The following is a 15,752-nucleotide window of genomic DNA, read 5'->3' on the forward strand; positions in this document are numbered from 1 at the left end:
TTAAGCACACTCTGGACTTGCGTACGTCCAACACAGAGCTCACTTGCTATTACTCGCGAACTTTTTCCAGATTCAAACCGTTTCAAACACTTGACTCGCTTCTCTAATGTGAGGAATTTACGTTTACCACTCATTGTTATTCCATGATTTATTATTCAGATTGCTTTTAAAAGGGGTGTGAATGCTTGAAAGCTCTTTTAAAGAATGATCCGAAAATGTTATTTTAAAATCGATACTCAATGTTGAAAGTACAATGTACTAATTAGCGGTCATTTAATTAGCGATTATTACTTTAAACGTGTCAAAACTCTGACATATTTTCTGTTGAAGAAACCCCCACAATTACTCCCGGAAAACAAACCTTCTCAACACCTTATTATTTGTTTACTCGCAGCGGGCCGCTTTTATAATATCAAAGGCAATTACCGCTATCAACGCTTTAACCGCAAACTAGACGGACAAATGATGTGCAGTGTTTTAAATTTTCGCGACTCGAGACGACTGACGCGTGACCGTTGATTTCAGTTCAAACATGACTTTCGGAGTTGAACATAGTGGCCGTTGGCCGTTATGGACATGTGGCCGTTAAATTCAGGTGTAATACAGAGTGTTTTTCGTTGGGGGGGATTCCAGACGGACCGTTGTCTACAGGTGACCGGTAAATTCAGGTGGCCTTTAGGTCAGTTTCGACTGTACAGCCATATCATCATCCGTGGCGGACACTTGCTCAGCAGATTGATTACAAGTTTGTGTACACCCCTTTGTGCTGTATGTAGATCCGTCTGTATCGCGAATCAGTCATTCATGTATGCGGTAAAGCAGTCATCAAAAAATAAACATAGGACATAATTATTCGTTAAAATCTTAAATTCGTGGATCTTACAACGAAACAAAATCAAACAAACATAAATTATAATAATGGTTTCAGAGTATTTGATACACAAGCGTTTGTTTGTGACTGTTTAACGAACACTCTTTGAGTGTTTGATTTTCGATAAAGGGTAATTACTCCTCAAAAGCTGTGATAGTTTCAAACTGTTTTTGACAAAACCGATTTATTTTTCCTTTACCATATACATCTAAGTACGTCAGTGTCTCTCCATTTTTTCATTTAACTTCAAACCCTCTGGTAATGTTTTTACACAGCCTTTGTAACACTCGAACCGGATTGTTACTGTGGCCGAGGACGTTTGTTATTGTGCATCACCACTGATCCTACGTTCGAGGGTTTTACCACTCTCGGAGGTTGCTCCGATTTGAGCTCCAGATCAGCAACACTGCCAATATCACTGTTACCCCTCGATCCAGTGTTCAACCAGTACACAATGTCTTGCCTGGTAGATGTATTCATTCCTTCGCTTGTACTTTGATTGAATGTTATCGCATGCCCGTTGTTTTCGGTCCTTCCGTCGATTTCCATACGAAGCTTTCCACGAGGGATTTCGAAAACACTCGAAGTCGTAAAAGGCCTAACTACGGCAAGATTTTCATCCGGCTTTCGACAATGCTCAGCGCCATTTCTCATTATATATTTAGGCACCTTTGAAGTGTCTTGAATATCATTTAAGGTAAAATGAGTGTCTTTCGTCGTATCTGGCCATTTGTTTGGAATCGTATCGGAGGGAAATACAGAAGGTTGACTTAAGAAATTATTTTGTGGACCCAGTTCAGAAATCAGACCAGAGTTTGTATTCTGAATTATGGAAACGCAAAACAGTGCTTTAGCATTTGTCGTATGATGTGCTTGCATATTTTGAACATCCTTTTCATGTCGAGATAAAATATCAAAACAACTTTGTTTGCGTATGGGTAGCAATGTGGTTGTTCTGTTGTCCGCATTTTCATTATTGTTACCTCTTCCAGTCAAAATGTAATATAAACTCTTTTTTCTCGGCCTTTGAGGTACGGGTGGTCCATTTTCAGGTGGTGAATTTTCGTGGTCAATATCGGCGTTTTTACCGCATCCAGTTAATATGTAGTAAAGACTTCTCTTTCGTTTCGCAAGGTGGGGCACAGTTGACTCTTCTGTTGCCTCATTTGCATACTTTCCGCGCCCAGTGATGATGCAATATAAGCTGCGCTTCCGATTGGCTGGAGGTCTACTAAGCTGCGGAGCAGCTTCACTCTGATTGTGTGGGGGACCATCAGTGTTTGTAGAATCAGATTCCTCGTTTGGTTTGCCTTTGCAGCACAATTTCCCCTTGTTTTCTAAGTGCGTCAAGACGACAGGTAGAACCTAAGTTACATAAAATGTCGCACGTAAGACGCAGTATATGCATTCACTTTGAAACAAATCATTTTGTAAATGTAATCCCAATTAGTTTACGTTACAAAGCGACCTTGTATTTTTGTGTGGCAAATAATTTGCTAGTATTAACTAACATATAGCTAGGTTTGGATATAAAAGGTAATTGTCATTTTCAAAATATATAACATTATTTGTACGACTTGAACAGTAGAGTTTTAACGTATTTAAAATACTTGCGTTCAATTTAATTTGACCATTCAACTTCTTTAAAAATAGAAATGGCTTAAATGAAACATTTATTGGACACAAGTCGTGTACCAACAACGTACCGGTCATAAAGAGGAGTATACAATACGTACAGTTTTCATGTAACATCGTATAAAAACCTTTATTACAAAATTAATTTCAGAAAGAGCATTATAAATATCAAGTGGTTAGTTTAACATAAAGGTGTCTGAGCGTTACTGTGTTCCACGTATTAGAGTAAAAGTAGTAATGCAAAATAAATCTGCCAAATTTTAGTATTCAAAATGTTAAAATACTATCAATAATATTAAGCAAAGTATAAGAAATTAAAATTGAATTATTGAAACTATATTTATAATATCAGCAATATTGTTGTAGCACAAAACATCTAAACGATGCAATAACATTATTCAAATTTTATGTTAATATTTTATCAATATGACATTATAAATACTTACAGCATGAGCATTACAAATTTAAACAAGAGAACCGCCTTGCGGTTGCAGACCGCTCATCTATTTTTCTTTTTAAAGGTGTAGGGACCTATATCAATTTCAATCACAAAGGAGGGAGGGGTGGAGTGGAGAGGGGTGTACAGTATAGTGTGGGGGTGTGGTCATTTATTACATTATCTTCCAAAAATGCAAAAAAAAAATAATTTTTTTTGGGGGGGGAGGGATTCTTGGGTGGGATGATTGGACGGTATTTCAAAAATAAAATAATAAAAATAAATATTTGTGTTTTTAACCATGTTTGAAAAAAACAAGAGATTTGTTCGTCAGAAACACAATGCCCCCTATTATGCCCCTTTGAAAAAAAGTTATTTTTTACCTTTGACCTTGAAGGATGACCTTGACCTTGAACTTCCACCACTCAAAATGTGCAGCTTCATGAGAACGCCGCTTTGAAATTATTTTTTTTACCTTTGACCTTGAAGGATGACCTTGACGGATGACCTCGACAATGAACCCCCACCACTCAAAATGTGCAGCTTCATGATAACGCCGCTTTGATTTTTTTTACCTTTGACCTTGAAGGATGACCTTGACCTTGAAAGATGACCTTGACCTTGGACTTCCACCACTCAAAATGTGCAGCTTCATAAGAACACCGCTTTGAATTTATTTATTTATTTTTTAGACCTTTGACCATGAAGGATGACCTTGACCTTGAAGAATGACCTTGACCTTGAACTTTCATCACTCAAAATGTGAAGCTTCATGAGATACACGTGCATGCCAAATATCAAGTTGCTATCTTTAATATTGCACAAGTTATGGCCAAAGTTAAAGTTTTCGGACGGACAGACGCCATATATTCGGCATTTGACCTTGAAAGATGACCTTGACCTTTACCTTTCACCACTCAAAATGTTCAGCTCCTTAAGATACACATGCATGCCATATATCAAGTTGCTATCAAATAATCATTCAGTTTTGCCATTGTATCAAGGTGCGTCTGTAGGTACGTGGTTAGTGTGATTTCAATACACAGTGGGGTCATTATATGAAAAATACCACCACCCAAAAAATAACAAATTGCTACGAAAGGTATTTCAAGTGATCCGGGTAGGGAAAAAGTATTTTATTTCGAATCTAAAGTTTACCAAAAATCAATCCACCGAAAAGTGTTTTTTTCAAGATGGCGTCCAAGATGGCCGCCAGAAATACCTTGCTTAATACCTTTTAAAGCAATTTGGGGGGGGGGGGGCGGGTTAAAGTGTATATTGAATTGACTAACATATTCCGTGAAAACATGAACTGTGCCTTTTCATTGAAAAGTAACTTTGCAAGAACACATTTACATGTTGTCACTATAAGCAGTCATCGTGTCTCAATACAACATTTGCAAGTTGAATACATAAAATGCAGTGCCAGAACACAATCATTCCCGTGAAAACGATGTAATCCATGTAACAAAACAACAACAACAAATAAGCATTGCAGTTGAATATGCCCAACGTAATTCCATCAAGAAAAAGATCCATTAATATCTGTTTTTATTATTCAAAACCACAGGGGCGTATGCTTAATAAACAAAGTATTTCCTGATCACACTTTGGAATACGAGGTGTAACGGCAAAGACATCGTTGTCCGTATAGAGTGCCCCCTTCTATGTACATAAAGTGCAGTTAATTACACACCCACCTTAATTCCATCTTTTTTTATACATATAATATGCAAAAGCCATTACCCGAAGTCAATACTCACCATTATAACACGTTGTGTTATCGTTTTAAATTCTTAAAAAATAGCTCAAAACCTTGTGTAAAAACATTTAAAACAGTATATGCATTGTCACCCAAAACAATCTACTCGAAATAAAGGACACAAGTAAAACGGGCATAAAGGCTCCCATGTTTGTGCAAGAATAAATACACTAAAATGCTGCGAGGCTAAAACCACATCCACATAGCAGTGCGTTTAAACAGGCAATTTTTCCATCTTGCTGACACATCTTTTAGACGTATTCCCTTATATATCATAAAATAGTTTAGACTCATGTTGAACAAGAAATTGTAAGTACATTTAAATCATTATTATTACGTTTCTCTTTGACATGATTAAACTCTCAGTGATATTTGTATTGACCATTCCATTTGTGAGTTAATTGTTATATCACTTGTTACTATACAATTTTAAAAGGAGCTGGTGCAATTGGAGGTCTTCACTTTGTTTATATATAAATTGTTTCTATTTCTATACATTTGTCAAAACGAGTACTATCACATGTACGTGTCCACCATGTTCACATCGGTTGGTGTTACTCTGTTACGATTCCCGAGAGCACTGATTTGTCGAGGCGTATTGTGGGCAAATGCTAAAATCCTTCTCTTTGGTGGCCTATCGTCATCGTCATCAAGCATTTTGTGGGATTTTGAGCAGAATTTGAACATAAGTACCTGTGAGAGGAAATACACTTGTTTGTAAGTGGCATGTTGGATCAGACCTTTCTCCATATATATAACCATACTTTTATGACTGTATACCTATTTTTTTCCAAAATGGCATGTCTTGTGCTTCGTAAAAGATAATAATATCGTTGTGTGCATTTCAATTTGCGCTTACAGTCTTTATTGTTGTTTTTCGAAATTCATGTACGTGTATTGTACATTGATCGTTCAATAAATTCAGCCATTATAGTAAAGTTTAATATCGATATGTAGGTTTTTTGTGAACCGCAAACAATCATTCGTAATTTGTATGAAGAAAGGTATGCTTGTTAAATATACACGTGAAGAACGATGACATTCACAGAGTGTTATTTCCATGCATAATGTTATTTGTTAGTGTTTGCCATATCGAGGAGTAAGTATTGCGGTTATTACAAAATCGATCAACAGCTACTTACGATGACTATAATGAGTACCAGTCCACCAGCTAGGCCGATATACCAATGCTTTGACAGGTAGTCCAACACTTTTGAGAACCCGTCTCCGGTGAGAAATCGACTGAGCATGCTCAGTGGGCCGGACGGATCAACCTTTGTGGTTCATGTAGAATACATTTTTACAGATTTAATTATTGGCTATACATGTTTATGATAAAATCCTCTGACAATGCGTCAACGAGCATTCCTTATGTCAAACTACATATCGACTAAAACATTGACCTATGATAATTACATAGTGAAATATTGTTAAGTTAGGATCGCCAGTGACCTATTGCGGACACAATACAGGACATAACATACTGAAATCTTGTTAAGTGTGAGCCACCTGTATATTATATGATGACCCGTATTGTAAAGACGAATTTCACTGGCAAATATTTCAGTAAGTAATGTCCTGTACAGTATACGCGACTGAGACTTTTCAATATTTCAGTATTGAATGTCCTGTTTTGTATAGGCAACTGTTCACTTGTCAATGTTTCAGTATTTAATATCTAGCTTTTTTGCAGGCAAATATTCAGTTGCTTATATGTCAGTATGTAATTCTTGTATGGTTTGGGCGACTGGTCACTTGGCAATATTTAAGAGGGTGTAAACATTGGCCTCGCCTGATAAAGTTCCTGGAGGTTCATATATCTATGTATAGGAGTGTTGTCAAAAACGTCAACATACAATGGCACATAATCCAATCACACTTGCCTCAAATAATATAATTATAAAAATGAGCCGAATCGAATTTATGACATGTTTTGCACAAAAAAGTAAGCCCAACAAACAAAACGTCTTTTATAGGTAACTTAACGTATTGCTCATTTTCAAATTGCTATTAACAACACTACAACCAGACCTCTCTGCATATCCTGAATATGTCGCAGTAGCCTTTGAGATCGTTACACGGCGTTCCTGGCAGGGCTGCGGCGTCCGGTATGTCATCTAGCACGTATGAGGACCTGGATAAAGAATAGCTTAAAGTAATTCAGAAAATCACATTTAAAATCACTAAATATTAACGGTATAATGACAATACTCCCATAATACCGTCCAATGTTTATCACAGCAGAAACGGACTCAAAAGTATCTCGATAAGCATAATGTTCACAATGAAATCACAATGAAATATATGGGTTTAAACTAATTCAAGAATGACTTACTTGCACACACCATCGTCCATGCAGCACACCTGACATAGCTGAACATCCTTCCAGTCTGACCCCGGGCAGTAGCAAGGTTCTCTACCGTGGGCCAGGCATATTGAGCCTGAACATTCCTGTAGATTATAATACCAAACAATATATTGTTAGTAAAAGGACTTTATACCGGCACAGTTCCTTGTCGGAAGTTTGTTGAATGTCGTTTCTATATCGCGCCTACAACTCATGAATATATGAGTCGCGTTCTGAGAAAACTGGGCATAATGATTGTGCGGAAAGTGTCGTCCCAGATTAGCCTGTGCAGTCCGCACAGGCTAATCAGGGACGACACTTTCCGCTTATATAGTATTTTAAGTTTCAAGGAAGTCCCTCCGTACCGAAAATCAAGTTTACGCGGAAAGTGCCGTCCCTGATTAGCCTGTGCGGACTGAACAGGCTAATCTGGGATGACACTTTACGCACATGCATTATGCCCAGTTTTCTCAGAACACGACTCATATGTGTGTTATACAGTGTTATTACGAGAACGATTGTGTACATGCAACGTCGGAGGTTTGCTGTATTGTATAGGTCGTATTCCAATACAGACGACAGATGTTCTCTACTTCTTGCATCGTCGGTATATCTTCAAATGTATAATTATTATTTATTTTTTAAAAGATCATCTAATTGAATTGGTGCAAAATACTCGAATGGCTTAAATTTTTGACGATGCTGTTTCAGCATCGTCTAAGTTATGATACCATGAAATCTTCACAATGGCAACCTATGTAAAAGTCCGAGCCAGTCCGATTGTGATAAAGCTCGGTTCGGGAAATACTGAAATATCCGTAATTACCGAAAATATATATTATAGTTTTTCATTATCAAACTTGGATAAAAACCATGTTGCATAAGTGATTTTATTGTATTTTGCAATATTATATATTAATATTTGCAGTATTTTGATACATAATCAATATTAAGGGGGTTTTCGGAAGATTTCTTGGGTTTCGGAGGATTTCGGTAATTACGGAAACTCGGTATTTCTACACACCCCTCAAGGTCATACAACAATGGCGGCGCCCATGAATGTTCACACTCGTGTCAAAACTTTCTTACAGCATACATCTGCTTGTTTGGCTATTTAGAAACTGTCATTTAGGATATATGAGTTATTTATTAACTAAATATCCGCTAATGTCAACAATGGATTGAATTCGAAGATACATTCGATGTGAATGCAGGACTTCCTGGATCTTAAGACTTGACAGCTTGACTGGTATTTTTAGTTATCAATTTAAGTCATATTTTGCTGCGGAAATTGTATTCGAGCATTTTGCGACTAATTGAATGACTATGATACCCTATATCAACATATACATGGGATTTACAGATCACCAAGATGTCCTGAAACATTGATTACTAAGTGTGTAAGTCTTTACTCATATTACGGGTTTGTATTATTTCTTCTTTCTATTTTAGTACAGTCGATTGGTGTTTAGCAGATTTTAGTGAGTAACGGATAGGTTAAAGGTTTTTTGCAAAATACTTTTATTTATGTAAAGATTTATAGTGAATACAAAATGCCTATCATTGTTCAGTCGATTCATGTTTTAGTTGACGTGTATCAATGTTTAACTTACACTTATTTATTTTTTAGAAAGCAAAACAAGGTCACGTTATGTACCCACCATTTTTGTGACGAAAAGAAATGTGAAGACGTATGATTTCCTGAATTTTGCAGAATTTGTTTGGTTAACATTATGTTCATTGATGCAATATTGTAGTATAATGTGTCCTTTCTAACAGTAAGAATGCTCAGAAACCAAATTGATGCGTACCACATAAAATAAGCATGAGAGCTGCAACTCGTGATTAAGTGAATAACGGCATGTGGCGATACATATTCGGGAATGTGGGGATTGTCTCAAACTAAATGAAAACTCAATTGAAGTTGTCCAATACACATGTGGGTTGGCTCGTGGCTATGATATTTATTTGTAAAAACATCATTTTGAATGAAAAATAATAAAATTATAACAAAAAATCGATTTCTCTGAAAACATAGTTTTCACTATCAAATCTTTATATATAACAAGGTATTCAACTCAAAACGACCCGAATATAGGGTGCATAGCTTTGAACAGCCATTACTTCTTCATGGTGTTTACGTTGAAAGGAGACTCGAAGTCCTAAGCTATCAGTTATACACCAATCGACTGTATTGCATATCATTTTTAAGTCAAATGAACTGTGTCACAGTAAAAGAGACATTAAGGCGATTGTGGCCAGTTTGGATCCAGAACAGCCTGCAGCTGCTTGAAAGCTGTTTGCTTAAAAGCGGTTTTCTGACAATAACAAATAGTTTAATTGGATATTGATTAGACTGCCCTTTCCCTGTGACCTGGCTCAAATAATAGTATTGTCATTAATCAAATGATTTTATTTCGAACATTAAGTGTTCTTTAGCTCCACTGGCCAGAGGCCAGCGGGGCTTATGTCATGGTCCTGTGTCCGTCGTGCGTGCGTCCGTGCGTTAACTTTTTTTAAACACCTTCTTCGCCTAAACAACAAGTCAAATTCTGATAAAACTTCTCACAAATGTTCCTGGGATGAACCTCTTTCAATTTGTACAAATTGTGCCCCTGGGATCAAACTTGACCCCGCCCCGGAGGTCAATAAATTAAACATAAGCTTATATAAAGCCTATTTTGTACAAATTTAAAAATCTTCTTGTCCATAACCATTGGGCCGAGTGCTACCACATTTGGTATGTAGTGACATCTAATAGTCCTCTACCAAATTTGTTCACATTATGTTTCTGGGGTCAAATTTGACCCTGCCCCGGGGGTCACAAAAATGAACATACGCTAAAATAAGGCCTATTTTGTGCAAAATTTAAAAACCTTCTCGTCAATAACCGTATGGAATAGGGTTACCAAATTTGGTATGTCGTGGCATCTCATAGTCCTCTACCAATTTTTATCAAATTATGTCCCTGGGGTCAAATTTGACCCTGCCCCGGGGTTCACAAAAATGAACAAATGCTTATATTGGGCCTATTTTGTGCAAACTTAAAAAACCTTCTTGTCCATTACCGTGGGGCCTAGGGCTACCAAATTCGGTATATAGTGACATCTCATAGTTCTCTACTTAGTTTGTCCAAATTATGTCCCTGGGGTCAAATTTGATCCTGCCCCGGGGATCACAAAAATGAACAAACGCTTACATAATGCCTATTTTGTGCAAACTTTAAAAAACCTTTTTGTCCATTACTGTAGGGCCTAGGGCTACCAAATTCAGTATGTAGTGCCATCTAATAGTTCTTTACTTAGTTTGTTCAAATTATGCACCCCTGGGATCAAATTTGACCCTGCCCCGGGGGTCACAAAATTGAACATACGCTTAAATAAGGCCTATTTTGTGCAAACTTTAAAAACCTTCTTGTCCATAACCGTATGGCATAGGGCTACCAAATTTGGTATGTAGTGGCATCTCATAGTCCTCTACCAAATATTCAAATTATGCCCCTGGGGTCAAATTTGACCCTGCCCCGGGGTCACAAAAATGAACATATGCCTATATTGGGCCTATTTTGTGCAAACTTAAAATCTACTTGTCAATAACCGTAGGGCCTAGAGCTACCAAATTTGGTATGTAGTAACATATAATAGTTCTCTACTTAGATTGTTCAAATTATGCCCCTTGGGTCAAATTTTACCCTGCCCCGGGGGTCACAAAAATGAACATACGCTTAAAAAAGGCCTATTTTGTGCAAACTTTAAAAACCTTCTTGTCCATAACCGAATGGCATAGGGCTACCAAATTTAGTATGTAGAGACATCTAATAGTCCTCTCCCAAGTTTGTTCAAATTAAATCCCTTGGATCAAATTTGACCGTTCCCCACCAGTGGTCACAAAATTTAACATATGCTTATATTGGGCCTATTTTGCGCAAACGTAAAAAATATATTTTTTCCATAAACATTGGGCCTATTTCTACTAAATTTGGTATGTATTAAAATCTTAAAGTTCTCTACCAAGTTTTTTTCAAATTATGCCCCTGGGGTCAAATTTGACCCTGCCCCATGGTCACAAAAATGAACATATAATTAAATAAGGCCTATTTTTGTGCAAACTTTAAAAATCTTCTTGTTCATAATTATAGAGCCTAGGGCTACTAAATTTGGTATGTAGTGACATCTTATAGTCCTCTACCAAATTTGTTCAAATTATTTCCCTGGGCTCAAATTTGACCCTGCCCCGGGGGTCACAAAACTGAACATATGCTTATATAAAGCCTCTTTTGTGCAAACTTTCAAAATCTTCCTGTCCATAACTATTGGGCCTATGGCTACCAAATTTGGTATGTAGTGACATCTTATAGTTCTCTACCAAGTTTGTTCAAATTATGCCCCTGGGGCCAAATTTATCAATAAAAATGCTCACCTATACAAATTTAAGCGTCCAGTGGGACGAGGGATAGAAAGAGAAAGTCAAATGCTTTAGTAAATTTCAACCCATGCGCATTGCACGCTTTTTATGCCCCCTTCGAAGAAGAGGGGGTATATTGTTTTGCTCATGTCGGTATGTCCGTCCATCCGTATGCCGTATGTCCGTCCACCAGATGGTTTCCGGATGATAATTCAAGAACGCTAAGGCCTAGGATCATTATCCTTCAAAGGTACATTGAGCATGACTCGCAGATGACCCCTATTTATTTTCAGGTCACTAGGTCAAAGATCAAGGTCACGGTGACCCGAAATAGTAAAATGGTTTCCGGATGATAACTCAAGAATGCTTATGCCTAGGATCATTAAACTTCATAGGTACATTGATCATGACTCGCAGATGAACCCTATTGATTTTCAGGTCACTAGGTCAAAGTTCAAGGTCACGGTGACCCGAAATAGTAAAATGGTTTCCGGATGAAAACTCAAGAATGCTTATGCCTAGGATCATGAAACTTCATAGGCAAATTGATCATGACTCGCAGATGACCCCTATTGATTTTAAATCACTAAGTCGAAGGACAAGGTCACGGTGACATAAAATAGTAAAATGGTTTCCGGATGAATACTCAAGAACGCTTATGCCTAGGATCATGAAACTTGATAGGTACATTGATCATGACTCGCATATGATCCCTTTTGATTTTAAGGTCACTAGGTCGAAGGTTAAGGTCACGGTGCCCCGAAATAGTAAAATGGTTTCCGGATGATAACTCGAGAATGCTTATGCCTAGGATCATTAAACTTCATAGGCACATTGATCATGATTCGCAGATGATCCCTATTGATTTTCAGGTCACTAGGTCAAAGGTCAAGGTCACGGTGACTCAACTTAGAAAAAAGGTTTCCGGATGATAACTCAAGAACGCTTACGCCTAGGATCATGAACCTTCATAGGTACATTGATAATGACTCGCAGATGATCCCAATCGACTTTCAGGTCACTAGGTCAAAGGTCAAGGTCACGGTAACTTGAGACAGTAAAATGGTTTCCGGATGATAACTCAAGAAAGCTTACGCCTAGGATCATAAAACTTCATAGGTACATTGATCATGACTCGCAGATGACCTCTATTGATTTTCAGGTCACTATGTCAAAGGTCAAGGTCACAGTGCCAAAAAACGTATTCACACAACGGCTGCCACTACAACTGACAGCCCATATGGGGGGCATGCATGTTTTACAAACAGCCCTTGTTTCACATACAAAACAGTGGAGCGATACAGAGCCATCATGGCCCTCTTGTTTCTGGTCCCTCAGGATCAATGACTCCAGCACTTTCTTGTTGAGAATTGAATACTGCTTAATGCCATGCTAGGGGGCGTGAGAGATGTTGCATCTTCCATTATCTCACATGAACTGACTCAATAATACCAAGTCAGCCATATTTGACTTAATTTTTGGTTTGGTTGCTCTGACGAGGGATCGAAAAATATCAGAATCTTCCTTAAAGCCTAGTGGTAGAGTGTCGTCTTCGATTGCAGGAGGATGTGCTGCGGGTTTGATCCCTAGAAGCGACATTTAAAACTAGCCAACTGTGTTATCTAAAAGGCTGCTAAATGATAATGTGAATTAACTCTCACATGATGGTCATCAGTTATATTATATAAAAACTCACAGCAGTAGTAAACAATGGGACAATAATTAATGAACGCATCTTTCATTTGACTTTGACACTTTGAGTTTGACATGGCCTTAATTTAAATATGTGACTTGACTTTGGGTAAAGTTCCCCAGGGGAACTACGTCCCCGTACCCCCATTTTTTCGTACCAAGATTGTTTCGTTACCAATTTTTTTTCGTATCCAATTTTTATTTTGTTGCCAAAAAAATTTCGTATCCATTTTTTTTTCGTACCCAATTTTTTTCGTAACCAAATTTTTTTGGTATATTTTTTTCGTTCCCAAACTTTGTGGATCAAAATTTTTTTTCGTACCCACATACACAATTGTGATGATGTAGATCAACTTAAATTGATGCTCGTATATATCCATCCTCATTTCAAAAGCATCGACATACCAGTACTGTCAGTACTTTGATTTATATCTACGTTATGTGTTTCTTTCCAAAAATAGTACAGCATATTTAATAGTTTTAATTAAAACCGTGCACGCAATCTTTAATCCCTTTGGGATGATCTAGGAGTGTCATGCCATTCTTTAATTCAAGGTTGGTAATCACAATTTATACGCGAAACGGTCTAAATGTTACAGGTCTCCTATTTAAACAAGAGGGCCAAGATGGCCCTAGTTCGCTAACCTGAGAGGAGTCGGTTCATTCAATCTTTATCAAATGTCAAACTTTGTTTAGATATTGTCCAGACAAACATCCTGCTCAAGTTTCATCACTATTAAACCAAAACTCTGGCGCATGGAGTGTTTTTATTTTTGTAAGATTTGACCTTGTTACCTATATTTTGAGTTGACCCCCCTCACCAAACATCAAACTTTGCTTACAAAAATAAATATGACCAAGATTCATAACATTTGAAACAAAATTGTGACCTCTAGAGTGTTTACAAGGATTTTGTATAATATAATGAAAATTTGGACAATCTAAGGGCAACAACTATGGCATTTATTATGTGATTTTGCTCAAAATCAAACTTGACTGAGATCTTTCAGCAACTTTGATAAAGAATGCTTGAGAAATGTGAATGCTAGAGTGTTTACAAACCAAATGTTGACGGACGGACGGCAGACAAAGACCAATCATAAAACCTCACCTGAGCAATCAGGTGAGCTAAAAAGTGTGTTTCACCAATCTGAGCCATTTTCCAAATTGTCCGAGAAATCAATAAAACCAATCTATTGACTAAGTTTCACGATGATTAGGCAAAAATGTGACTTCTATAGTGTTTGATCACAAGGTTTCTCTCTAGTCACATAAGGAAAACTGCCCCACCCCCATGGCGACCATGTGTTTTGACCGATCGGGACCATTTGCGCACTCATCTGAGATATATATAAAACTAATCGTGTCACCAAGTTTCATGATGATTGGGCAAACAATGTGACTTCTAGAGTGTTCACAAGCTTTTTTACTAAATGAATATATAAGAAAACTGCCCCCCCCCCGGGGTAGCCATGTTATTCAACTGACTGGAACCATTTTTGAACTCAACTCTTGTATCAAGAAAACAAATGTTCTGACCAAATTTCATGAAAATTGGGCCAAAAATGTGACTTCTAGAGTGTTCACATGTTTTCACTATATACATATAGAGAAAAATGCCCCGCCCACTGGCGTCCATGTTTTTTCACCGATCTAGACCATTTTAAATCTCGTTCGAGATATTAATTAAACCAATGTTTTGACCAACTTTCATGATGACTGGGCAAACAATGTGACTTCTAGAGTGTTTACAAGGTTTCTCTATAGCCAAATAAGGAAAACTGCCCCGCCCACATGCGGCCATGTTTTTCAACGGACCTGAACCACTTTTGAACTCAACCAACATATCATTAAGGAAAACATTTTGACCAAATTTCATGAACATTGGGCCAAAAATTGTGACTTCTAGAGTGTTCACATGTTTTCCCTTTATACATATGGAAAAAAAGCCACACCCACTGGCGGCCATGTTTTTTCACCGATCTGGACCATTTTCGAACTCGTCCGAGATATCAATACAACCAATGTTTTGACCAACTTTCATGATGATTGGGCAAAAATTGTGACTTCTAGAGTGTTTACAATGTTTCTCTATAGCCAAATAAGGAAAACTGCCCCGCCCACTGGCGGCCATGTTTTTCAACGGACCGGAACCACTTTTGAACTCCATCAACATATCATTCAGGCAAACATTTTGACAAAGTTACATGAAGATTAGGCATAAATTGTGACTTCTACAGTGTTTACAAGGTTTTTCTTTTTTTGTGACATAGTGACCTAGTTTTTGATCCAGCATGACCCAGTTTCGAACTCGATCGAAATATCATTGGTACAAATCTTCTGACCAAGTTTCATGAAGATCGGACAATAAATGAGGCCTCTAGAGTGTTTGCGAACAAATGTGGACGGATGGACGGACGGACGACGGACAAAAACCGGTCACAAAAGCTCACCTGAGCAATCAGGTGAGCTACAAAAAGATGCTCACCCCGTTGAAGCACACGAGAGAGGAATCCTCGCCACCACAGGAAGTTGTGTTCGCTTTGTGCGCAGAAGACGGGCATATTGATGACGTTCCAGTGATGTCAGTTAAGGATATAAGAAC

The 15,752-nt window shown here is 37.7% G+C and overlaps 1 protein-coding gene across 2 annotated transcripts in view; it reads right to left on the minus strand.

Moving 5' to 3' along the window:
* Positions 1-2,620: 2,620 nt before the first annotated feature.
* Positions 2,621-15,752, minus strand: part of LOC127850896 (disintegrin and metalloproteinase domain-containing protein 10-like) — a 33,869-nt gene continuing 20,737 nt past the window's right edge. For both annotated transcript variants that reach the window (XM_052384294.1, XM_052384293.1), the window contains 5 exons: positions 15,636-15,726; positions 7,040-7,155; positions 6,736-6,838; positions 5,847-5,978; positions 2,621-5,397 (listed from right to left, as the gene is read on the minus strand). In XM_052384294.1, the coding sequence (XP_052240254.1) occupies positions 5,221-5,397; positions 5,847-5,978; positions 6,736-6,838; positions 7,040-7,155; positions 15,636-15,726 (619 nt within the window). In that variant the 3' untranslated portion in view covers positions 2,621-5,220. The remainder of the gene's footprint in view (positions 5,398-5,846; positions 5,979-6,735; positions 6,839-7,039; positions 7,156-15,635; positions 15,727-15,752) is intronic.

Source organism: Dreissena polymorpha, chromosome 11 (genome assembly GCF_020536995.1).
Source record: "Dreissena polymorpha isolate Duluth1 chromosome 11, UMN_Dpol_1.0, whole genome shotgun sequence".
In the NCBI taxonomy this organism is placed as follows: Eukaryota; Metazoa; Mollusca; class Bivalvia; order Myida; family Dreissenidae; genus Dreissena; species Dreissena polymorpha.